Source organism: Triturus cristatus, chromosome 2_2 (assembly GCF_964204655.1).
Source record: "Triturus cristatus chromosome 2_2, aTriCri1.1, whole genome shotgun sequence".
Lineage (NCBI taxonomy): Eukaryota > Metazoa > Chordata > Amphibia > Caudata > Salamandridae > Triturus > Triturus cristatus.
The window spans coordinates 293,134,079-293,156,816 of record NC_140582.1 but is presented as its reverse complement, the minus strand read 5'-3'; the positions used below and the strand labels follow the sequence as shown (position 1 = coordinate 293,156,816).

The window sequence follows — 22,738 nt, the reverse complement described above, 5'->3', positions numbered from 1 at the left end:
TGTGAAGGAGGTATAGAACTCAAAATATGGACAGCACCCAAAGGAAAATAGATTGGTGTGCTTAAATCTGAGTTGCTGGGTATGTGGGTGGATGGTGAAGTAAGGCGATGAGCAGAAATATGTGCAGAAGACAAGAGTGACAAAACGGTGTAAAGAGGAAAATGATATGTGAAATATGCAGATGATTTCAGAAAGATGTGGAAAGAAAAGATTGTAGAAGGAAGTCCCGTGAATGGAAACAGAAGTGACTGAATCACGCTAAAGACCACCTCCTCTTCCACTTCTCTTAGCAATGTTTAATTCAGCCAAAAATCTTCAGAAGTGAATCATTTTAAATTCTAATTATTGCCAACAAAATCATTGTTACTCATTTATTCAATACTGCTAAAAAGCATTAACAAAGCCAATAGATTTGACTTATTTTTAGGCACATGTTTGTTGTTGAGTTATATGTCTGGATTAAATAACATGCAACTTTGAGAGAGAGAGATCCGAATACTGGGTGGCACGCTTTGTAAAGCACATGATTTTAGTTTTCCACACCGTTAATCACATAAGCCATGTCTCTTGGAAATGATTCCAAGCTACACTTCTTTGCCAAAGTCCCTTTTAAAGAAGCTTCACTTTTTTCATCCCAATTAAAGCAGTGGCCTTCTGGGATGATGACCCCAGGGATGTTACTAAACATTCATATTTTACCACCTCCCCGAAAGAGGTGGTTACCTATTCACAAATGGGAAGGGGTCCCCAAGGGACCCCTTCCCTTTTGAGAATCTAAATATAATATTTTTTTAGAGCAGGTCATAGTACCATGGGCCACCCACTGCCTACTCTTAAAAAAAGAAGCTGGATCAACCCTGCAAAATCCCGGGCTCTTAATCTTACGCTCTCGTCTCTGGAGGTCCAGGGGCTGCGGGACTTGATCCCGGTGCATTGGCCTGACGAGTCAATTTGTTACTTGGGCCTGGCTCTGACTCCTACACTTGCGTCTTGGACCTCGTCTAATTGGCCCAGATATCGGAAGTCCATTCGGAAGGAAATGCGTAGATGGGAAGGCCTCCCAATGGCGTGGTTAGGATGACTCCACACCATTAAAATGTCCCTTCTTCCCAAAATTCTTTACCTGTTCCAATCTCTTCCTATTCCCATACCACACGTGGATATTCTGGTCCTGCAGCGCGATTTTCCAAATTTATATGGTGGAAATCCCGCCCTCGCTTCTCTCACTAAATTCTCATGCTTCCCAGATCCCGGGGTGGCCTTGCCTGTCCCAATTTGCTGGAATATTATTGGGGCTGTCATCTCCGGTTTATATCTGAATGGATCGTCCCCGAAAGCGAGAAGCACTGGTTCCACATGGACCAGGCGGTGTCCTGTAGACCCATGTGGGACCTGCCTTGCTCCCGCGAGGGGCCTGCCCTCGCAGTGCCTACGTAGCTACTCCAACGAGAACGGTCCTGGAGCTCTGGGATAGATTAGCAGTGCCCCAGGGCCTTACACCGTTTCCTTCCCCCAACACCCCTCTAACGCGTAATCCTATGTTCCCTCCTGCCCTGCAGCCTCAGGCTTTTGATGCCTGGACCATAGAGGGACGGCGAGTTATCCAGGATTTTTTTCAGGGCACTGCCCTTCGTACCTTCGACCGGTGCAAGCAATTCTTTCACCTCTCGGAAAGCGCACGTATGCAATACTGCCAGTTGCGGCATTGGCTTAGCTCCCCGACACGTATACCTGGGAGGCGACTCGACGGCTCACCCCTTTTGAATCCTTGGTTCGTAGGTTTGAGGGGTCAAGGGGCCTGATCTCCAAAACTTATTTTGTCCTTCAACACTCAACAATTTACACCTCATGGCTACCAGACGCGTTGGGCCTCTGACCTGGCTGCTGACGTCTCCCCGGAGAAGTGGTCTCGTTTGTGGAGGGACATCCCCAAGGTGTATGGTAGCACGCTGCAGCGCGAATCAGCATACAAACTGATGACACGATGGTATTATACCCCCACCCGTCTCCATCGGATGTTCCCGACCTCCCCTCCGCTCTGCTGGAGATTCCAGAACGATAGAGGGGACTTCCTACACATCTGGTGGTCTTGTCCGGGTCTTGCGCTGTTTTGGAAGGAGGTCCTCAGTTACATTAAAGAGGTGGTGGGTTTCCCGATTCCTACTACCCCCTCACTAGCGATTTTGGGTATTCAGCCCGGCACGCTGAAGGCCATGACTTCCGCGGACTGGCACCTAATCCTTCATCTATTTGGACCGGCAAGACAGTCTATTGCCTCCTGCTGGAAGCAGCCCCACCCTCCTCCTATTGCCGCTTGGTTCCTTCGGCTGTGGGATGTCTTCTCCTTAGAATTACTCACGGCACGCCACAATCAAACAGACACACGATTCAACTGCATCTGGCAGCCACTTATACGCTACCTCACTAAAATCACGCACTCCCGCCTGATGCCCCACATGCTGCGCGCCCTGCAGTTGTTTGAATACTTTCTGGATCCCTTCTCCCGGGGTCGGAGGCTGGACTCCCTGGAGCAGCCTGCTTGAGCTGGCAGGCAGGTCTGCTTGCCCCTGGGGTCACTGACCGCTACTCTAGGCCCTACCCCCACATGGCGGATCCACCTTCGACCCCCCCAACCCCCCCAGGGGGGCACACCCTTAACTGCTCTATCCTCTTTCTGTGCTCATCTCTTTTTTGACTCTTGCTTCTTTCTTTCCTTTGTTGTATCTTTCCTTTTATATTATATATGCCAAAGTTTTTTAGTATTGTCGCAGTGCGAGTTGTCTCCCTTCTGCGAGGTGGGGGTTTCATATTTGCTGGGGACATGTTTGCTTAGACCCTTTTGACTTTCCAGCTGAGGTGTTATGTCATTCTTCTACTGGAAGATCGAACTCTGGTTTGGCTGCTGCCCTCTTGTTTCTCCCATAGTCTGTCCCCTGGTCCAGGTCCTTTGGCGCCGCTGCTTGTGATTTGGGACGGCCCCACGCCTTAAAACTGATTCTGTATACCACGGTTTGTTGGGAAGGGGCTGTTCTGATGGGTCGATTCTGAGCTGATAACCTACTGTATAGCCTAACCTATGATGCCTTCCCACCACTGTTTTTTCTTCACTGCGACATGTACTTTCTATTTGCTTGTATTCAATAAACAGATATTAAACAAAAAAAGAAGCTTAAAAGTTTCATTTTCTTTTTTTTTTAAATGCATTACGTTTTCGTTTACGGAAAATGGGCTACATTAAAAAAAAATGCTTCTGTTTAAAAGAAATCACAGACATGGTGGTCTGCTTACACTAGCAGACCGCCATCCCTGTGATGGCAGCGATTCCTAGTAAGTCATAAACTATGACCTGCCTCATTCATATTCATGAGGTACATTGATTTACGACCCCGCCAGGAATCCCTATTTTAAGAATACGTTTTTATAACTTTAGGAACTGTGATTTCTTTACTGCGATTTGGTAAGATTCGCAATTTGGAAATCACAATTCCTAATTTTTTACATCTGGCCCTTATTCTCTGGCTACAGTGATGTGCTTAGCATTAATGACATATAATGATATTATCTCAGCAACCACTCAGGATTACATTTTTTAAGCACCTAAGACCACCAATGAGTAAGTAGCTGATGAGCTCCCATCGCATTGCCTGCTTAAGTTGTAGAAGATGGCGTGTGATTAAGCACCGAAGCAGGATACTTGACCTGTGGGTGGGAAGCCTTGACAAACAACCTTCATTCTCTAACACTGTGCTAGTGTAATATATAACTGAGTGTGTTCAGTTATGACTGCAAATTAGTAACTTTAACAAGATGGACCAAACAGATGTATATTGAATAATATCTTTTCGAATCAAGTAGTCCTTGACAGCAGATAATTTGTAACAACGGATGTGAGATTTTCTCATCTGTTTTGTTTTAGGAAGCTGATTAGCAACTAGACATGGCCAGCAATTCCAGACCCACATCCGCTCGTCCTGGTACCAGAGGAGCCGGTCCTACAGGCAGGCCTCCCTCTGCACTCCGCCCCCCACCTACTGGTGCCAGAGTTGGAACAAGTGTAAGTAAACAAAAAATTACTTTGTCTGTTGGGGGGAAGGGGGGTTCACACTGCTTGTTAAAATATAAGATTCTACTTTTTTACCGTTTTCTAAGTGTTCTTCTCTGATAACTGTCTTATACTGATATATCACAGTATCAGTGTTTACTTGTAGGTAATATAAAAACATAAAAAGCTTCCCCTCAGAGAACGTTTTAATTATGCATTATGGTTAAGACTTAATTCTGCAGCAGTACTAGCTAAATTATGCAGCAAAAAAATGTTTGTTATGTGCATAATGCAGCACATTTGGTGATAGTGTTACTTCATTATTTTGCCATTTTTACACATTAATTCTCACTTTGCAAAGGTTTAATCTCACTAGTACAACTTAAATACGCAAAATAATGCAATAAACAACTGAAAGGTCACCAGTCAATGTTTTGCAAAGGGCCTTCATCTGCACAGTAACACGTGTCACTGTGTTTTTAACTTTTGTTCTATGTGAGCTAGAAACACCCTTTTTTAAAACGAAAATCTGCAAACCATGCAACAGATGATGCATTGAGTGGCAAATACGGCACTTCCATAAATATGCAAAAAAAGCTACGGTATTGCATAATTCCAGTGGTCATGCTTAATGGTAAGAATAAAAAAGACATTTATGGAGGAGTAATATACTCCTGGCTGCTGAAGTACCCATGGACTGGTTGTGTTTTGGACAGACATAGCAGAACACAGAGGCATAATGCATCTGCTGAGCTGCCTGCTCACCTAGGATATGGTGGAAATATGGATTTGGTGGTAAAAACTGCAGCTGGAAAAAAAAGCTTATTGGAGTTTTTTATTGCAGAGGATTTGGGGCAAATGTGGCTGCACAGCAGTTTGCAGCTGAAAACACATTGTAAGTTAAAATTCTTCCAAAGCCGGTGATTCCATCTGGGCAGGGGAACCAGACAGGGATGCCTCCTGTCACCTCTTTTATTTGCCTTGATGCTCAAGCCACTGGTGACATGGGTGAGGAGAGACCCCCTGATCAGAGGATTGAAATGGTTGCAGCAAGACGAAGACAACATTTTATTATACGCAGACTACATATTGCTATATGTCGAGGCCCTGAAGTCCTCAATCTATAGGTTCCTCCATATATTTTCGATCTTTGGTCAGCACTCTGGATACACCATAAATTGGACAAATCCACATTGTACATGCTCCGTGGCCAGGTGCCGTGTACACCAACAGAATGCAAGGTCACAGTGGCGACGGAGGGATTCAGATACTTAGGAATCTACATAACACCTGACCCACTTCTCTTCTATATAAACAACCTTTGGAGCCCGCTAACACAACTGCAAAATGACGTCCGCCACTGGCGTGCCCTCACTCGGACACTACTGGGCAGAGCGGCCCTGTTTAAAATGCTGGCACTGTCCCGCTTCCTATACGTGCTACAAAACGCCCCTTTCAAAGTCCCAGACACATACTTCACCAATGTGGAGAGTGCGGTGCGGACCCTGCTTTGGAATGGGAAGAACTCCTGCATTGCAACACATAAATTGATGAGAGGGTGGTACGATGAGGGTATCTCCCTGCCCAACCTTAAGTTATATTACTGGGCATCTCAATTAGCGGTAATCAACCAATGGGTTTGTAAAGAGGCGTGGGGGCCTGCTTCTAACAAGTAAAGCATCATCATTTTGAATGTAGTTTTGTCTCTCATAGAGGCCATAGATTCTAAGTACGCTTGTGAAGAGTCTTGCATTATTTACCAGGAGGCAGCACTATATACTGTGCTATGAGGGAGAAATATACAAGTTTGGGTCTCTCGCAGAAGTTTTTATTCTGCAGGGAAATGTAATTTTCCAGCTTAAGTAGAGTGAGAACAGTGGCAAAGACACTTTTATGGAATGCAGTTACTTTGTGAGATTGAGGGAAAGAGCGTGCTGGTGACTTCACATGTATTCTTGTTATTGTTTATAGCTCTGGAAGGACATTAGCTTTCTTAGCCCACCTCTCTTAAGTCAGACAGACAAAATATGGTGTACTGTAAATATGTCTATAGTAACGTCTTATTTGCCCTTCTGAGCCTTAATATGCCTCAGGGGGTGTTTGAATCAACGAGAATGCATATTTTTCCCCTGTCTCTATCTGGTATCTTGGAGTGCCAAGCAGTTCTTGATATAGGGCAGTAGTAAAAAGGACATTGATTATCAAATGTATTTGTTTCACGAATAGTACTTATAGAAAAAGAGTTGAGTATCGGAGATGGGCAGGATAGGGGGCGTGAGATGGAATTATGTGCGTGCATTTTATATAGCGTAAGCCTAGTGGAAGAGCAGTGGAGCACAGTAAAGCAGCAGAGGTAAAGATACAGTCAGCAAGTGATTGAAAGGTAGCAGGGTTCTGGGAGCAGATGTGAAATACTTTTGGGCGGTTAGTATGTGCCCTCCCAAATGGCACTGAATCCCCTTTCTCACTTACTTTAAGAGTGTTAAAGGGATTTTCCAGACGCTTGGTCCTGGATGGAGGTATATGGTTGTGGAAAATTGAGCTTTTATGACCTCACTATTTAAGAGTATGTGAGAGGATTTGGTCCGTCGGCTGCGCTGCCGCCTCTTGATCTCCCCGTGCCTGAATGTGTAATGTAAATGCGGTGCTATGTAAAGCGCTCCAATACCTTTGGGTCGAGTTCGCGCTATATAAATATGCAACAACAAAAAAAAAAAGTAATGTTTCTAATGATAGTTACCAGTGGACCTACAATTCCTTTATACTAATAATTGGATCTAGATCCTCTATGAGGCTTCCTCCATTAAAGTGGGGGCATTCTTTTGTGTTCAAATAAGAGTATGTGGCTGCTGTCTTTGAGTTGGGGGGAGGGGCTACTCCATCTTCTTGAAGACTGCAGCTGTGAGGCCTGCCAGAATTTAGGCGATGCGTTGTATGTTGTGTTGATTTAACATTTCTCACTTGCAGAGGAAAGGCCTAGGACCAGATGTTAAGTGTTATATAGATACAGCAAAATGAGTTCAAAGAGGATGATTGGTGCGAGCACCATGATCTCCCCTTAAGGTTTGGCAGCTGTGGGTGTGATCCGGAATGCTGCATGTATAGAATCTCTGCATTTATTGACTCTTTTCCGATACATACTTTGAAATGTGTGTTTTTTAATTTTTTATTTCTAGATGCCTCCTGGAACAGCAAGACCTGGTACCCGTGGTGGTCCCATTGGCCCTGGAGGTGTACTGTCAGCTCAAATAAAAGTAACTGATCGACCAGTTACACAACAGGGGTTGAGTGGAATGAAAACTGGCATGAAAGGTAATGTATAAATAGAGATAGCTACAATGAAAATCTAAGCTACAAATGTCTGTGTGCCAAAAGTTATTTCAAAACAGCAATCATGATTAGCAGAGGATTTGTGGACAGATGAGTGGTGGCCTGAGGAACTTGGATTACCCCCTGCCCCAAAAAAATGGGTAAAAAATCTGGGCATTTTAATGGATAATAACTTATCCATGGAAGAACATGTGAAGACCCTATCAGGTAAATGTTTTGGATTGATGCGCACTTTAAAAAAGGTCTTCCCGTGGATTCCTCTCTCAGCTATAAGGGTTTTGATTCAGGCACTTTTAGTCAGTAGACTGGATTACGGTAATGCTCTTCTAGTGGGGCTGAGGGAGGATCTGCTCTCTAGGCTACAAGTCGTTCAAAACACGGCTGCCCACCTAGCTTTAAATAAACCCCCGCTTACGCCATCCTTACCTCTACTAAGAGCGTTACATTGGCTTTCTATAAGGAAAAGGGCACTATTCAAACTTTTGTGCCTAGTGTTTAAAGCGCTTTCTGGACAAGGACCTAAATACCTTACGAAGAAATTGGAATGGTATACCCCGGCACAACAGTTAAGATCCAGTGGCCAAAAGCTTCTTCAAACGCCGAAAATGAAAAAAGATAAGATGGGTGGCCGTGCCTTTTCCCATCTGGCTCCCAAATACTGGAATGCGTTGCCACTAGATCTGCGTTCATGTTCCACCTTGACTATTTTTAAGAAACACCTAAAAACCTGGTTATTTAACTGAAACTCTCTGCTTTTAGACGCCTGCCTCCCAGGCACCGAGAGATCCCCTTGGGGATGATTTGTGCGCCATATTAATAATAATAATAAAATAATGTACAACAGTACTTTGCAATACTTTTCCAAATTATACTTACTCTCTGTCTCATGAGGTGTTCACCATAGAATCTGAATGCTGCTTGTGTGCCATACCCAAGAGAGAACCATACCAACTTGCATATGAGACATTGTCACGTTTCACTGGTCCTCTGTGCTCATACTATGAAAGAAGGACAGTGAAAGGCATATTTACTCCTCTGATGAGATCCCTGATGTTTCACCATAAAATTAATCTAGCAACAATTAAATTAAGTTTTTTCCAAATCCAGCAATGCCCTTCTAATATCGAAGGTATCAATATTCTGGTAAGGAAAGCGAAGCAGATGACTGCCATTAAGCCTTACCACCTTCTTATATCTGCTTATTTTAATACAGCCATCACTGTACCACCATATTTGGAGTCCTTACCTATGCCTTGTGAGGGAGTCCTACAGATCTTTTGTAAACATGGTTGTCCAGACCTATCCGGTAACTGCATCGTATTCACCAATACCTATTCCTTCTCAGGTTGAAGCATTTCTGCTGCAATTGTTGATGGGATGCCAGCACTGTGACCCAGACACCAATCACCATGTTGTCTGGCAGCCCCATTCTTAGACACTGCTTCATAATTCTTTCTAATGCAGAGTCTTAACTTCCTCAAACACTTTGTTAATTTCCTTCTTCTTGATTTCTAATAACTGAATTTTGCATGTTTTTGACAGTTCTTTCTCTACTACTACACAGCGCCTTGGTTTTTCTCATCATCTTGATCGCTGCCTTTGTATTCTCCTTTTTTTAGGTCTCGCCTGACCCAGCGCATGCGCTGGTCTGGCGAGACTTATTGAGAGGGCTCCAAAAAGTGCTACCAGGCCAGCCTAGAGCTACAGTGCAAGTGCGCGGGCTCACGCCCCCGCTTGACCGTGATTACTTTCCCTTTCGCGGCCGCACGGCCGCTTTGATGTTTGATCGCGATTACTTTCACTTTCGCGGCCTTGCGGCCACTTGGCATGGCCAATAGGCCTCGCTTTTGGGACCTTATAAGTATTTAGTTATGCAACTGTTGCATGGCTAAACACTTATAAGGTCCCAAAGGCGAGACCTATTGGCTATGCCAATGCTTGTGTTAGGTAGAAGTCTGTATGATGTGATTGTAACCATGCATGACATCGAAGAAAATTTACCATTTAAGTTTCATAACAGTTTTGAATTCGAAACATCCTTCAGCACTGACTCATTTACAATGGACATGGTCATTGACCACAAAATACTTTGCTGCTGCCTAAGAGTTTTAATGTTTGGAGGACAACTGTTGACTTAAGATAACTTCAGTCATTGTCATTCCTCATCTTCCTTCAGATCTTCTCAGGCTAGACCATGGTCCCCTCCAGTGGAAGTTTTAGAAATTGACTTGCTTCTGCAGAAGCTTCCAACTCAATGGAATTAGCCAAAGGCTGAGAAGTGCAGGGCCAGGATTTAGGGTTTAGGAGATTGTGAGCCCAAGAAAATACACAGTGAGATTATGGCACCTCACTCCCAGACATGAACTTGCGCCTAGAAAAGAGCATGCTCCGAGGCAATATATATATATTTTGTAAATATTTATATTTGGTTTTTGAAAGTCATGACAAAAGGAGGACAAACAAGTGTCCAATACAAATAAAAAAACAGTGGGGAAATGCATCAGTACCTCAGGTGTCTCCACATAGTTCAATAATAACAATTTGAAGGAAATTAAAGAATCAATAGCGAGTTGACAAGCACAGTAGAACAAACTGCATGGGTCAGACGTTCTGAGCTGACAACACTTCATTTTCTTCATCATGGGTATCCAACTCATAACATTTAATCCAGCTACCCCATATCTTGTGGAATTTATTTGAACATCAAGAGATCTCATACACTGCGCCAGGAGAACTGATTGGCTTATGATACTGTGCCAGACAGAGAAACATCATCGGACTGGTGGCTGGTGGGCATATTCTCCTGCAACTCCAGCAACAGCTCACTCAAGCAGGACCCCACTGATGACATCAACACATTTCGCAACATTTGGCAAATGGCAAAAGGTGAAGCAAAGCCTAACACTTTTATGGCACATGCACATTCCAAGACTTCTTTGATGTTTGAAATCCTTCAACACCAGAAACTAGGGGAGAGGAGTTGGCCTAACGGCTAGGATGGCCGACCTCGAATCTGGGGAACTGGGTTCGAGACTTGGCAATGACGCTGAACATCCTGTGATTCTGGGCAAATCACTTAATCTCCCCATGCCTAACAAAAATGAATGTGTCCTCATGTAATGCAACTAGTGCTATGTAAAGTGCTCTGATACCCTATTCGGGGCAAGTTAGTGCTATATAAAACTCTGTTAAAAAAAAAACGGCCTCTGTTTATTGTCATTAGGTCTGTATCTTACTGTGTATGGAAGGAGATTGTTCTCGCACCAGGTTTCACTGCAAGTGTAGTCTCACTTCCCTTTGAAACATTTACGCTACCAGAACAAGATCCTCTATTCTGAGGTCAGTTCTAAAGCAGACTTTTCCACTCCATTAACTGTTTGTTAGATCAGATCCACAACCAGACTCTTCTGATACATTAAAATCAGTTCAGGCGGATAAGGAGAGTAAGAGATTAGACTCTGGGGAAAAGGCAGTGTCCATCTCTTCAGCCAGAGCCAAGTGTGCTGCAAGTGCCAAAACAGCAAAAGTTTCAAAACCTAAATTATGGCCTCCTTGTCGTTAGTGAAGCAACAGAATCCTCTGACCTTGTAGTATATGGGCACTGACTGGCATTAAATCAGATGCTCCGTATGCGCTCCTCAACCTTTCCTTCTCTCGTGTTCCAGCTGGCGCCCAGGTACAGCTCATTATGAGCCTAGTTGCAGGAAGAGGGAGAGAAGCTAGGAGTACTCCGGCAAAGGCAGTTCAGCACTTTCAAAGGGAAGAGACCCTGACACTCCCACCCAAAGGACACTGTATCCCTCTACAGCGTAATCCATGGTAGTAGAAGTGTCCAAAGAAAGAGCTCCCAGGTCAGCAGTGACCTTGGCAACCTTACACAAAAGCCTCCACCCATTCAGATTGTCACACACATGTGGAATTTAGAATTATATTAAAGAGTAAGTTAAGTGAAATTTATAAAAATAAACAATACATTTTACTTGCATCTGACCGACACAAAGTATACACATACCTTCCACACATCTTCTGAACATATGTAAGGGAAAGACAATATTAAAGCAAAATGGCAGAATATTTTACACTTGGGAGGTCAGTAGCTATTTCTCCATGAAGAAAGTAGAGTAAAAGTTGTGTCCGATTCCTCTAGGTGAAGCTATCGCCACCACTAGTCCCACAAATCCCTGTTACAGTAGGCATTTGTCACTGTCTTAAAGATAGGTGCACCTTGGGTGCCCCCATCAGAGCACCACGAAGGACGTCTCAGTACATTTTATCAGAGATGCCCTCAAAGAGCTTGCCTGACTGTTAGTGTAATTGAGGCAAAATTATAAAACTGGAGGGAATGCGTTACAGAGAATGCATAGGACATAGGGCAGGAGAACACACTCTCCAGAGCCACGCAGGGTATTTTCGCTTCCTATAAATCATATACTCAAATGCCAACTTGATACTGATAGTACCAGACTGGCAATAATAAAGGTGGTCTTTGGAACTCTTTCACAGGTCAGGGATAGTACACAAGAAGCCGCCTTACAGAGGGGTTTCCTCTCTAGGCTCAAGGCTTTAATTCTCCACCTCAACATACCACTCTTGGACTTGACATCCTAGCTTCTGTACTCATCCAATGTAGACACTTGAATCTCTCATAAGAGGGCTTAAACATTCTAATAGACTCTTCCCACCAAACTATTCTATGACATTTCACTCATTTAACAGCCTAAATTAGTCTTTCCCAGATTTTTATCCTACCAATGATTAAGGCATTCTTGGAGGGTGTTAAAAAGTTTTCCCTCTAGTCAGAAGGCCCTCTTTTCTAGAGGAGCTCAAACGTTTTAGGACCCCCTTTCAAGTCTATAAATAAAGCTTCTTTACAACATCTGTGGTGGAAGATAGCCTTCCAGAGAGGCAATCACTTTTCCTCATATAGAAAGCAAAATCCAAGATTTTAAATCTCAAGAGCAATACAAGTTGTTCCATACGAATAGAGTGGTCATGAGGACTTAATGGGTCTTCTTATCCAAAGTAGTGTTGTATTTTCATATGAATGCTTCAGTCGGGTCTTCTTATCCATAGCAGTCTTGTATTTACATATGGATGCTTCAGCATCCTTGCCACAGTTTGCCAAGATCCAGCTTTGCAAGTGGCGAGACTTTTGCACATGGTAGGTGTTAGAAAGGGCTTGCATTTTAACCTGGATAAAACAGTTGACTTCAGAAAGTCCAAACAAATCTAAATTAGGGGAACACTTGCATGGACATAATCATGTAAAAGCAGTCCATCTGTACATGAATAGTTTTCTCTACGTCTCTCCTATTGAAAAGCTGCAACGTCTCTACCTGGGAAATATAAAGTTTATTCTCCAAGGTGAAAACTTGTCATTACACTTTTAGTAAGAAAGGTTGTGATCTCAGCTATTTGCAACACAACAAATGGTAAAGCCATACATGCATTCGCCAGGGACTATTGCTTGAATTTGTACTGAACAGCAGGCACATTAGTGGGTCAGGACTCGTTATGGAAACGTTTGTGTTAACTCATCCTTTCATTGGTAATTTATTTATCTCCTTCCTATTTAAAATACACATGATGTTGTACAGACTGTCAGTAGTGAGTTTGCCTTGCTAGGTAAATCGGGCTTGATCTCTGTAGCTAGATAAACATTGATTGTTCAGTTTCTTGTCTTTAACTGTAGTGTCTGTTTATAAGAAGATGTTTTATCATAAGAAACTGGAAATTTCAGTGATGTAATCAGTGTACTTCTGCAGGGCAAAACATATTAAAACACTTTTCTTTTCTGATTAGGTCCTCAAAGGCAGATAATGGACAGATCATATTATCTTGGACTTCTCAGGTGAGTTGAGTGGTATATATAATTATGAACAAAGTGATTATTGTAACTATTTAAAAAATGACCCAAAATAGCCAGAATATGTGTGCTATAGACTGTTGCTCCAAAAGTCACGAAGAAAGAAAATTATTGTAGTCAAACATTTATAGTATTAGATGAGATTGTCAAAATGCAGAAAGAAAGTGGAGGACATAAGAACCTGTGAAAATAAAAGCTGTACAATATGCCATAGAAAGTTTACAAAGATGATCCTTGGGGCAAACAAAATGCTAGTCTACACTAGTTGAGACAGTAGGTAACAGCCATTTTGCTCCAACCCTTCCCAATCCTTTGCAGAAGAGGTGGAGAGAACTATCTTGCTACATTTTTCCACTAAACTCTTGTGGTTGATACAGAAAAATTATTGTCTTCCATATTGTAGTGGAACCCATCTCTCCTGCTGGACACTTGAGGAAGATTGCTGTTAGAAATTGGGTTTCTGGGGGGGGGTGGAGCTTGCGAGCCGTGAAGATGGCCGCTTGAGCAAACTGCTCCGTGCCGCCACCACACTATCCTGCAAAAATCCTGCATCTGTGCCTCGCTACAAACCTGTTGTTAACCGCCGCTTGTATCGAAGGGGCTCGAGAGCGAAACAAGCTTCCTCTGGCTCTTGTACTCCCACGCTCGGCAGAGTAAACGGAAGCGGCCTGCTGCGGCCCTGCGAGCGGCCTTGAGCCCCGGCCTGCAGTGAAAGAAGAGGGGCGGACCGCGACTCTGCAGCCGCATTGCTGCCGATAGCTCCCGATACGGACGCGGTAGCAGAGACCTGGCATTGCGATGGGGGCCGACTGAAGTGAGCTTGGGGTCCCTGGAGGAGACCCCATCGGACGGATTCTGGGGCCTGGGGTGCCGAAATCGCGTCAGAATCATCGGCGCGCTGCCGAGGGGCCCAGCTGTGATGCCCGAGCTCAGACCTGCCCGGACGGTAAACCTAGGCTGGATGACATCAAGGGGTACCTGAATGCTGGCGGCGGCCCACCTGAGGCGTGCGGACACGAAGATCTGCGCAGGCTGGCAGTCCAAAGTGCAGTGAGTACCCTGCAGTGCTCGGGGTTACTGTGTAAGCGCGGCTGGAACACCGGCCATCTTTATTGTCTATGAGCGTTGAGGCCCGCCGGAGATAAGCTGTGACGCCTGACTTGCTGTGGGGATCTGCTAGTCTGGGGTCTCTGAAGGCACGAGAATGCGATGGATACCTGCCAGTGCCGGTGCCTGATGACGGCTTGGGTATTGGCCTTATAACATTCGCCGCCATTATGTGCAAGGGGTTGCGATATAGGAGCTGCGCGAGGCCCTGCCTCGAGCTACCGGCCTCGGGAGAGCTCTCCTTTGATCTGCCTGGGATAGGGTCGGTCTCGGTCCCCTGTTTTTGCCCCACTGTGAGCTGCTTGACACATGTAGCGTATGAAGACATATTTATCTTTGGAAAGAGCATGGTGCGGTCGACGCATGTCTCACAAGGAAGCTGGGAACACAAGCTGGAATCCCGAGTTGATCCCAGATACGATTACTCATATTGGCTAGACTGGGAGCCTGAGAAGACCGGGAGTGAAGTTTGGCAGTATTGGCGGGGGAACCCACAGCTGGTCCTTGGTGGTGCGACGAGACTGTGCAGTGAAGACGCCGTTGGACTGTGTGGGTCAACACATTGATCGGAGGTCGTGGCTGGAAATATAGGAAGGGCCAACCAGAGGTGCGCTCACTGGAAGCTAACTGCCTTGGCGTTCGGTGGCTATACGGGCTGGTCGTGGCTATGATCTGAACACGATGGGCAGAGTTGACAAAACCCAGCCTAAAATCACATTTGACCACAGGAAGGCGAAGGTGCGTGAGAACGCTGCTGACGATGGGGAAAACGCGCAAGATCAGATGCAAGAAGAGATGGACGGCAACATCCGCGCCATGCTGGCAGCTATGGAAAAAGGCTTGCAGGGCAGCCTCTCAGTGTTTGGTACAAAAATAGACTCACTATCGTACCGGATGAACAGAATGTCTGAGAGACTGGATAAGCATGAGGAAAGGCTAGACATGACGGAACACAGAGTTGCAGAGGTGGAGGAAGCGCAGACAACAATGGACACTGATCACAAGCAGATGGGGTGAGTGCTGCAGGTGTTGCAAGATAAGGCGGAGGACTTGGAAGCGTGTTCCTGACGCAATAACTTGAGGATCACGGGCCTTCCGGAATCGACTCAACATGGAAAAATTCTTCGAGAAACTTCTGGTCACCCTCCTTGGCAGTGAAACATTTTCCCCCATGTTCGTGGTGGAAAGAGCTCATCGGTCCCTGGGCCCTCGCCCTATTCCTGTTGCCACCCCACGACCGCTAATCTCAAGACTGCTGAACTATTGGGACAGAGACTCTGCATTATCAGCTGCCAGGGACAAACAAACACTACAGTATGAAGGGTCCAACATCTCTTTGTACCCGGATTTCACGCCACGAGTGCAAGAGGCGCCAGCTGAGGGACCAACACATAGACTATGCTATGCTCTATCCAGCCCGACTGTGTGTGAACTGGCAGGAGTGGGCCAAGGAGCAGCGTAACAGTCCAGAGCGCCGTTCCTTGGAGGGAGCTGTTGGAGGTCAACTAGACAATCAGGACTGATCTCTTGCCCGCACGATTTCCAGTTAAGAGCGTTACTGCTCAGGGGGGTCTCTAGCAGTAACAGTACTGTCACACAAGGGCCCCTGGAGGTAAGGGTTTAAAGGACTGAGTTAAACAGGATTGTTTTATACTGCATGATGGGCCGTGATACAGTGTTACTTGCAATGTGACTAAACTCTGGTGGGAGTACTGTGCACGTTACCTCTATTTACTCAGGTTATATGATATAGATGGTGGATTCGTTTTATATAGCAGACGCACTATTGCGGTCGGATGGCGGGAGGGGTAAGAGTAGCGACTAGTTGGGACACATAGCCCTACTAGGCGAGCAACGTCCGCCCATGAGTGAATTGCACTACTTGGGTACTGTTTTGGAGGGGAGGGAGGGGATCCTGAGTTAATGTTATGCAGTTTTGAATTCCTGACCATACTGAAGACACAGGGGGAGTTTGTGGGAGAACTTCGTAGGGGCAAAGTTGGGGATGGCCTGACGTGGGTGCGGGGGGGGCCTGGGTCAGAGACTTGAAAAGTTTGGCATTCTTTTAGTCCTATTCGTGATTGCACACGGAGAGCACAGATCCTATCTGTTCCACAGATCGGCCTGGTGTGACAGGCAAGGCACACCCCTTGACAGAAACCAGTAGGTCCCGCAGTGACATGAGTACTGACACACTCCGAGCACTTACTTGGAACGTTAGAGGACTTAAGGACCACAGGAAGCTCCGTAAAGTCCTGACTTACTTGACGAGACACAAAATAAATATTGCGCTGCTACAGGAGACGCATCTCCCTCTCAACAGTCCTATGCTGCGTAGTAGAGGTTTATATGGTAACATACATGCAGCAGGATTCACCACTCATGCGTGTGGGGTACTTACCTGGGTAAATCCTAGGTCCGCCCTAGCACTTGTACCATTAGACACGGGCAGGGAAGGTAGATTTGTTATTACCAGGTGTAGAGGAAAGGGTATGGACCATCTCATAGTTAATATCTACGGCCCAAATTTTGATAACCCTGATTTTTATGCTGTGGCGCTGTCAGACACGGTAGGCTTGCGAGGAGAGGGGCAACTGCTTTGGGGTGGAGATCTCAATTTAGTCAGGAACCGCGGCTGGACAGATAGGGGGCCGGAGAGACACATCATGGCGGCAGCTAGAGCAGTGGAAGGCGCTATGGTAAGGTTTGACTCGTGTGATGTGTGGCGCCAGAAGTACCCGAGCAAAGGGGGTTTTACGCACTACTCAGCCTATCGTGATCTGCACACCCGAATAGATTATTGGCTTGCAGCCAGGCAGTTAAATGAGAGAGCACATGCATGTTAGGTACTTCCCCGTACACTTTCAGATCACTCCCCGCTACTGCTAGTGCTTGACACCCCCAGAAAGGCTATCCCTCCCTTCACCTGGAGGTTTCCCCCTTACTCCTTGCTTGATGCGGTTTTTAAAGAAGAAATGGCTGAAGCAATTCAAACTTTTTTTGAGACTAACGTGGGGTCGGTAGATAGGTTTCAGGTAGTCTGGGAGGCCTTCAAAGTTTACATCCGTGGTGTCACAATGGCCAACCATTCTGGCGTTCTCAGGGCGATCTGCAAACGACTTACTGATTTAGAGCATAAGCTAGTGTCCTTAGAAAAACGCCAATAGGCTAGTGCGGATGATGCAGTTGCGCAGGTGATCGAAAGTCTTGCTGGAGGAATATCATGAGGCGGCTGATGCTGAAATAAAACACCTCGGTAAATATGCCACAGCACGGGCGTACGGAGAGAGTGAGCGGCTGGGCGGCGGTATTAGCCCAACTACTCAAGAAGCGGCGGGATAAAACTGTGGTGGCAGAGATTAGATCGGCGGAGGGCGACACCCTAACTGAAGAGGCGTATGTTGCAGGTAGGTTTTGTCAATACTACTCTGAGCTCTATGCTACCCGTAGCGGAGGTACGGAGGAGGACACTTTGGATTACCTCATACATATAAAGCTACAATGGCTCACAAACACGCATCGTGAGTTTCTTATGAGACCCATTGAGAGAGAGGAAATCCTCTTGGGCCTTTTGAACATGAAAGCGCGCAGTGCGCCCGGAGACGACGGCCTCACTGTTGCCTTTTTATAAGGCGTTCCTGGATTTACTGGTGCCACAGTTGGCTACGCTTTTTGATGACGTGTGTATCGGGAACTCTGCCGCCCTCGATGAGAGAAGCAATTATTTTTGCTATCCTAAAACCGGGTAAGACCCTGGAAGAATGCGCTTCTTACTGCCCGCTCTCTCTGCTCATTGTCGATACGAAAATATTTTCAAAGATCCTGGCTATCCGGTTGGTCCCTTTAATTCCGATCCTGGTTGCACCAGAACAAGCGGGGTTTGTGCCAGGAAGAAACCTGACCTATAACTTACGCAGTGTTTGGCGCTCTACAACACACCCGACCAGAGACACAGGCGGTAGCAGTATTTCTCGACATGGAGAAGGCTTTCGACTCCGTTGAATGGCCCTCTATGAGACAGGTTTTAACTAGGATGGGCCTGGGGCCGGTCTTCCTTCAATTATTATCAGTTCTGTATAATGCTCCCACAGCCAGAATTAAGATAGGTAATCTAGTGACAGACTCTATACCTATTTCCAGAGGTACGCGACAGGGTTGCCCTCTGTCTCCAATCTTATACGCGCTGGTGGCCGAACCCCTAGCCTGCGCGCTCAGAGAATATCATAGACACAAGGCCATCAGGTTCCCGGGCTATAAACTAATAGTGTCCACCTATGCGGACGATACACTTCTATGTTAGAGACCCTGAATGTAACCTCTCTCCGGTACTGATCGAAGTGGTGCATTTCGGTGCAGTGTCTGGTCTACGAGTTAACTGGCCGAAGTCTATTACATTTCCACTTACACCGGCCACGACATCGTTTGAAGCAGCCTACCCGTTGCAGTGGTCAATGGTAGCGGTGAGATATTTAGGTATAAGGGTGCATACTGACTCAGAGGTTGTGTTTAGAGAGAACTATGGAGTTGCTATCAGCAAATTAGACTGACGGGACGGTTGGATTAAGCTACCCCGTCTTTGCTGGGCAGAGTCTCCATCATGAAAATGGTGGTACTGCCTTGTTTTCTGTTTCTTTTCTCAAATATTCCCATAGTTCTTCCTTGCTCATTCTTTCGTCGGCTTACAACGCTGATGGTAAAGTTAGCTTGGGCAGGCAAACAGGCGCGAGTCAAATGGCAGGTTCTTAAGCTGCCGTACTATATGGGGGGAGCTAGGCGCACCCGACTTTGATTTATATTGCAGAGTGCACATGCTTACTACTGGATGCACGGTTCTCCGGACATTCCACACCTTCGTTTAGAAAGTGGAGTTGCTGCCCCACTATCACTGCCGGCTTTGATATTTAGGGCTACTGACCGAAGGGCAGGGATCTTAGACTCAATCATTGCGACAACGCATGATTGGCACTATCTATTACAGTTACAGGCGGGCGCCATTCTCTACTCCCCATCCGCATTGCTAGATTGGTGTCGTTGGCTGCCCTGTGTAGGGATAAGGGGGTTACGTGTGCACTCAATTTGCTGTACAGTACAGAGTACTGAGTTTGAGTACAGACCGTAGGAGAATTTTTTGATGAGGGCATCGCAAAGAACTGGGGAGATTTGGAGACGGGGGAAGTTACACCTACTATTCTTTCACAATTCCAATTCCACAAAACACGACACGCGCTGCTGAACATTTTAGGAGACTACATGCTAGAACCTCCTGAGCTGCCAGCCTTGTCCTACGTCATAACAGCCAAGTCACCTTCAGAATAGTGTCCAAAATCTAAAACTATCCATGTCCTCTAGGGAAAACCACTACACTAAAGCCCGATTAGCTTGGCAGCAAGACTTGCAACGGGACATAGACGACACTATGTGGGCTTACTGCCGTTCTAGCACAAAGCACATCTCATTAAATGGAAGACATAGATTGATTCACTTTAAATATCCCAACAGGGTCTACTACACCCCAGAGAGATTGCATAGATACGGCTTGCGAGATGAACCGGCCTGTAAGCGATGCAATGCGCAGACAGCTGATTTCCTTAACTTGGCCTGGTCTTGTCCGGGGATATCCAATTTCTGGGATTTGGTTTTTAGGGAACTGGGACGGGTGGCTGAACTGACACTCGCACCGGAGCCCGGTCTTGTCCTGCTGGGCTACTCTAAACAGATATCTACGGGAGTGCGCTGGTTAGTGGGCATGGGATTGTTATTAGCCAAACACGATAGCCCAGTGGTCATAGGATATGCTATACTGTAGCACTCAAACGGAAAATTTTAGTGACCTTCTCCCGCCACGGAGCAGACCTAAAAACTTTTGGGAACTGTACAAAACTTACCTCGCAACCAAGGGGGAGGGCACGGTTGCTGCTGAAAGTGACTCACAGGAGCTGACTGGAACTACTCCTGCCATATATATACTCCGCGTTAGCCCTAAGCCGGCATACTGGGCTGGGTACATATTGACTGTTTTCTACATGCTTACAATGCGTCGGGACTGAAATGGGAGGGATTGTTCGTGGGTGGGTGGGGTGATGCGGATTGTTAATATGATGTCACTGGAAATAATCTATCTGCCGACCTTTTGGTACTCAGCTGTAACATTTTGGATTGCCGTGCGTCATTGCTATTGCCACTTTGAAGTATAGAGTCTCATGTCTGTTTTGAATAAAAACTCAATAAATCTCTGTAATAAAAAAAAAAGAAATTGGGTTTCTGGTTGTCAGAGGTATGCACCCTGTACAAGCAGGAACCGCAGTCCTAGTCAGGGTAAGTCGGATACACACCCAAAATTAGCCTGTGCTCACCCTGTGGTTGCTTGGCACAGAGCAGTCAGGCTTAACTTAAGAGGCAATGTGTAAAGTATTTGTTCAACAATTCAAACAGTAAAATAATGAAAACATCAAACAAAAGGATACCACACCTGTTTTGAAAAATAGAGCTTAGTTTAATTAACAAAACAAAGAGAAAAACAACAATAATCCAATACGTAGAACTTGAGATATAAAGTTTCAAGAAGAAACTGCAAAATAGAGCTTAGAAGCAATAAGCGTTTATGTGAGTTCAAGAGTTCAGGCCGATCGTAATGGAGTGCAGGATAGATACAGGGACTCAGTGAGGCCCGCTGAACCAAATAACCTTAATCCTGGTTGTGTCGACAAAGATGTGAGGTGCAGCAAAGCAATGCCTCAGTGTTCAACAAGAGCAGCACTTTATACCCACTTCCAAGGGCCCAGGACTGGATTGGCACCACTTGGCAGATCAAGACTCACAGATGGCAGAGTCCAGGTGCTGAAGCAGGGTGGGTGGAAGTCTTTGATGTCCCTGAGACTTCAGAACAAGAGGCAAGCAGCCCTTTGAGCACTTTGGTTCTAGGTTTTAAAGACGCAGTTCTAGTCCTTCTCACTCCCAGGCAAATGACCAACAGGCAGCAGGTCAACACAGCAAAGCAGGAGTCCAGCAGAGAAGCAGTACAGCAGAATAGCAGTCCTTGTAACAGAAAAGCAGTCCTTCTTTCTGGCGGAGTAACCACAGGTCCACAAGTGTACTCCAGTGGTTGTGCCTGACATCCAGTATTTATACTTTGGTATCCTGGTTCTGGAAGGTGGGAGAAGCTTCCGGACAGTGGCTTTGAATGATGCAGGGAATCCCCTTCCTCCCCTGCCCAGGCTCCAAACTGGCTGGAGTGACAATACAGGGTTGTTTGTCCTATTGTGTGGAGACAGGGCACAGCCTGTTTATGTGCAAGTGGGGCTGTGCTTAGCTCCACCCCATCAGGCCAGTTAATGACCCATTAAGGCCCATCAAGTCACACCTAAGCTCCAATTGTGTGTGGCTGTCTAGAGGGAATGCACAAGGCACAGCTGTCACCCACCTCAGATGTGTATTCAGAGACGGGCAGAAGGCACAGAATGGTTAAAGTAAAAAAAATGCCAAATTTCTATATGTGGCATTTTTAGACTTGCAACTTAAAATCCAACTTTCTCAGAAGTTGTTACTTTAAATTGTGAGTCCAGAAACACCAATTTAGAAAAGTCTATTTTTAATCGATTGGGAAGTACACTAATAAAGTGTAATAATGTCATTCCCAATGGTAACCTATGGGAGAGATCGGTCTTGCAGTAGTGAAAAACGAATTGAAGAGTTTTTCACTACCTGCACGTATAAAACATAAACGTACATGTCCAACTTTTTAAATACATTGCACCTTACCCTTGATTATGTCCTGAGTCTACCTAAGGGGTCACTGATATGTATGAAAAAGGAAGCTTTGGGCCTGGCTGGAAGGTTAACTTGTCAGGTCGAAATGGCAGTTTAAAACTGCACCCTCAGACTCTGGAATGAGCCATGTTTAAAGAGTTAACTTGAGTGGGTGGCACAATCACTGCTGCAGGCCCACTAGTAGCATTAAATTTACAAGCCTTCGGCACATATAGTGCACTGTACTAGAGACAAAAAAGTAAATTAAATATGCCAATTATGGATATGGTAATGTTCCCATGTTTTACGGAAAGAGCACAGGCACTTTAGCACTGGTCAGCAGTGGTAAAGTGCCCAGTGGCTTAAAACCAACAAAAACTAATTCATAAAAAAAGGGCAGGAGGAAGGCAAAACGTTTGGAGGTGAAACTGCAGGAAGGGCCAGGTCCAAGAATCACCTTGAAAAAGACAGCAGAGATTCTTTGTCAACCTGGGCTTTACTACTTGCCCAGCCTTTGGCATTAACATCCTAGCTACAGCAGTGGAACAGGTCATTAATTAATCTCTTTTTTAACCATTGTTAAGGCCTCCATGGAACACAGCTGCACTGATAGTCTGTGGCAGAAAGAGAGGCTTCTATTTTGATAT

At 45.6% G+C, this 22,738-nt stretch overlaps 1 protein-coding gene across 1 annotated transcript in view; it reads left to right on the top strand.

Moving 5' to 3' along the window:
- IFT74 (intraflagellar transport 74) overlaps positions 1-22,738 on the top strand; it is a 508,298-nt gene that overhangs the window by 27,669 nt on the left and 457,891 nt on the right. Inside the window, exons 2-4 of the mRNA XM_085641333.1 lie at positions 3,917-4,054; positions 7,219-7,354; positions 13,175-13,223. Of these exons, the coding sequence (XP_085497459.1) occupies positions 3,938-4,054; positions 7,219-7,354; positions 13,175-13,223 (302 nt within the window). The 5' untranslated portion in view covers positions 3,917-3,937. The remainder of the gene's footprint in view (positions 1-3,916; positions 4,055-7,218; positions 7,355-13,174; positions 13,224-22,738) is intronic.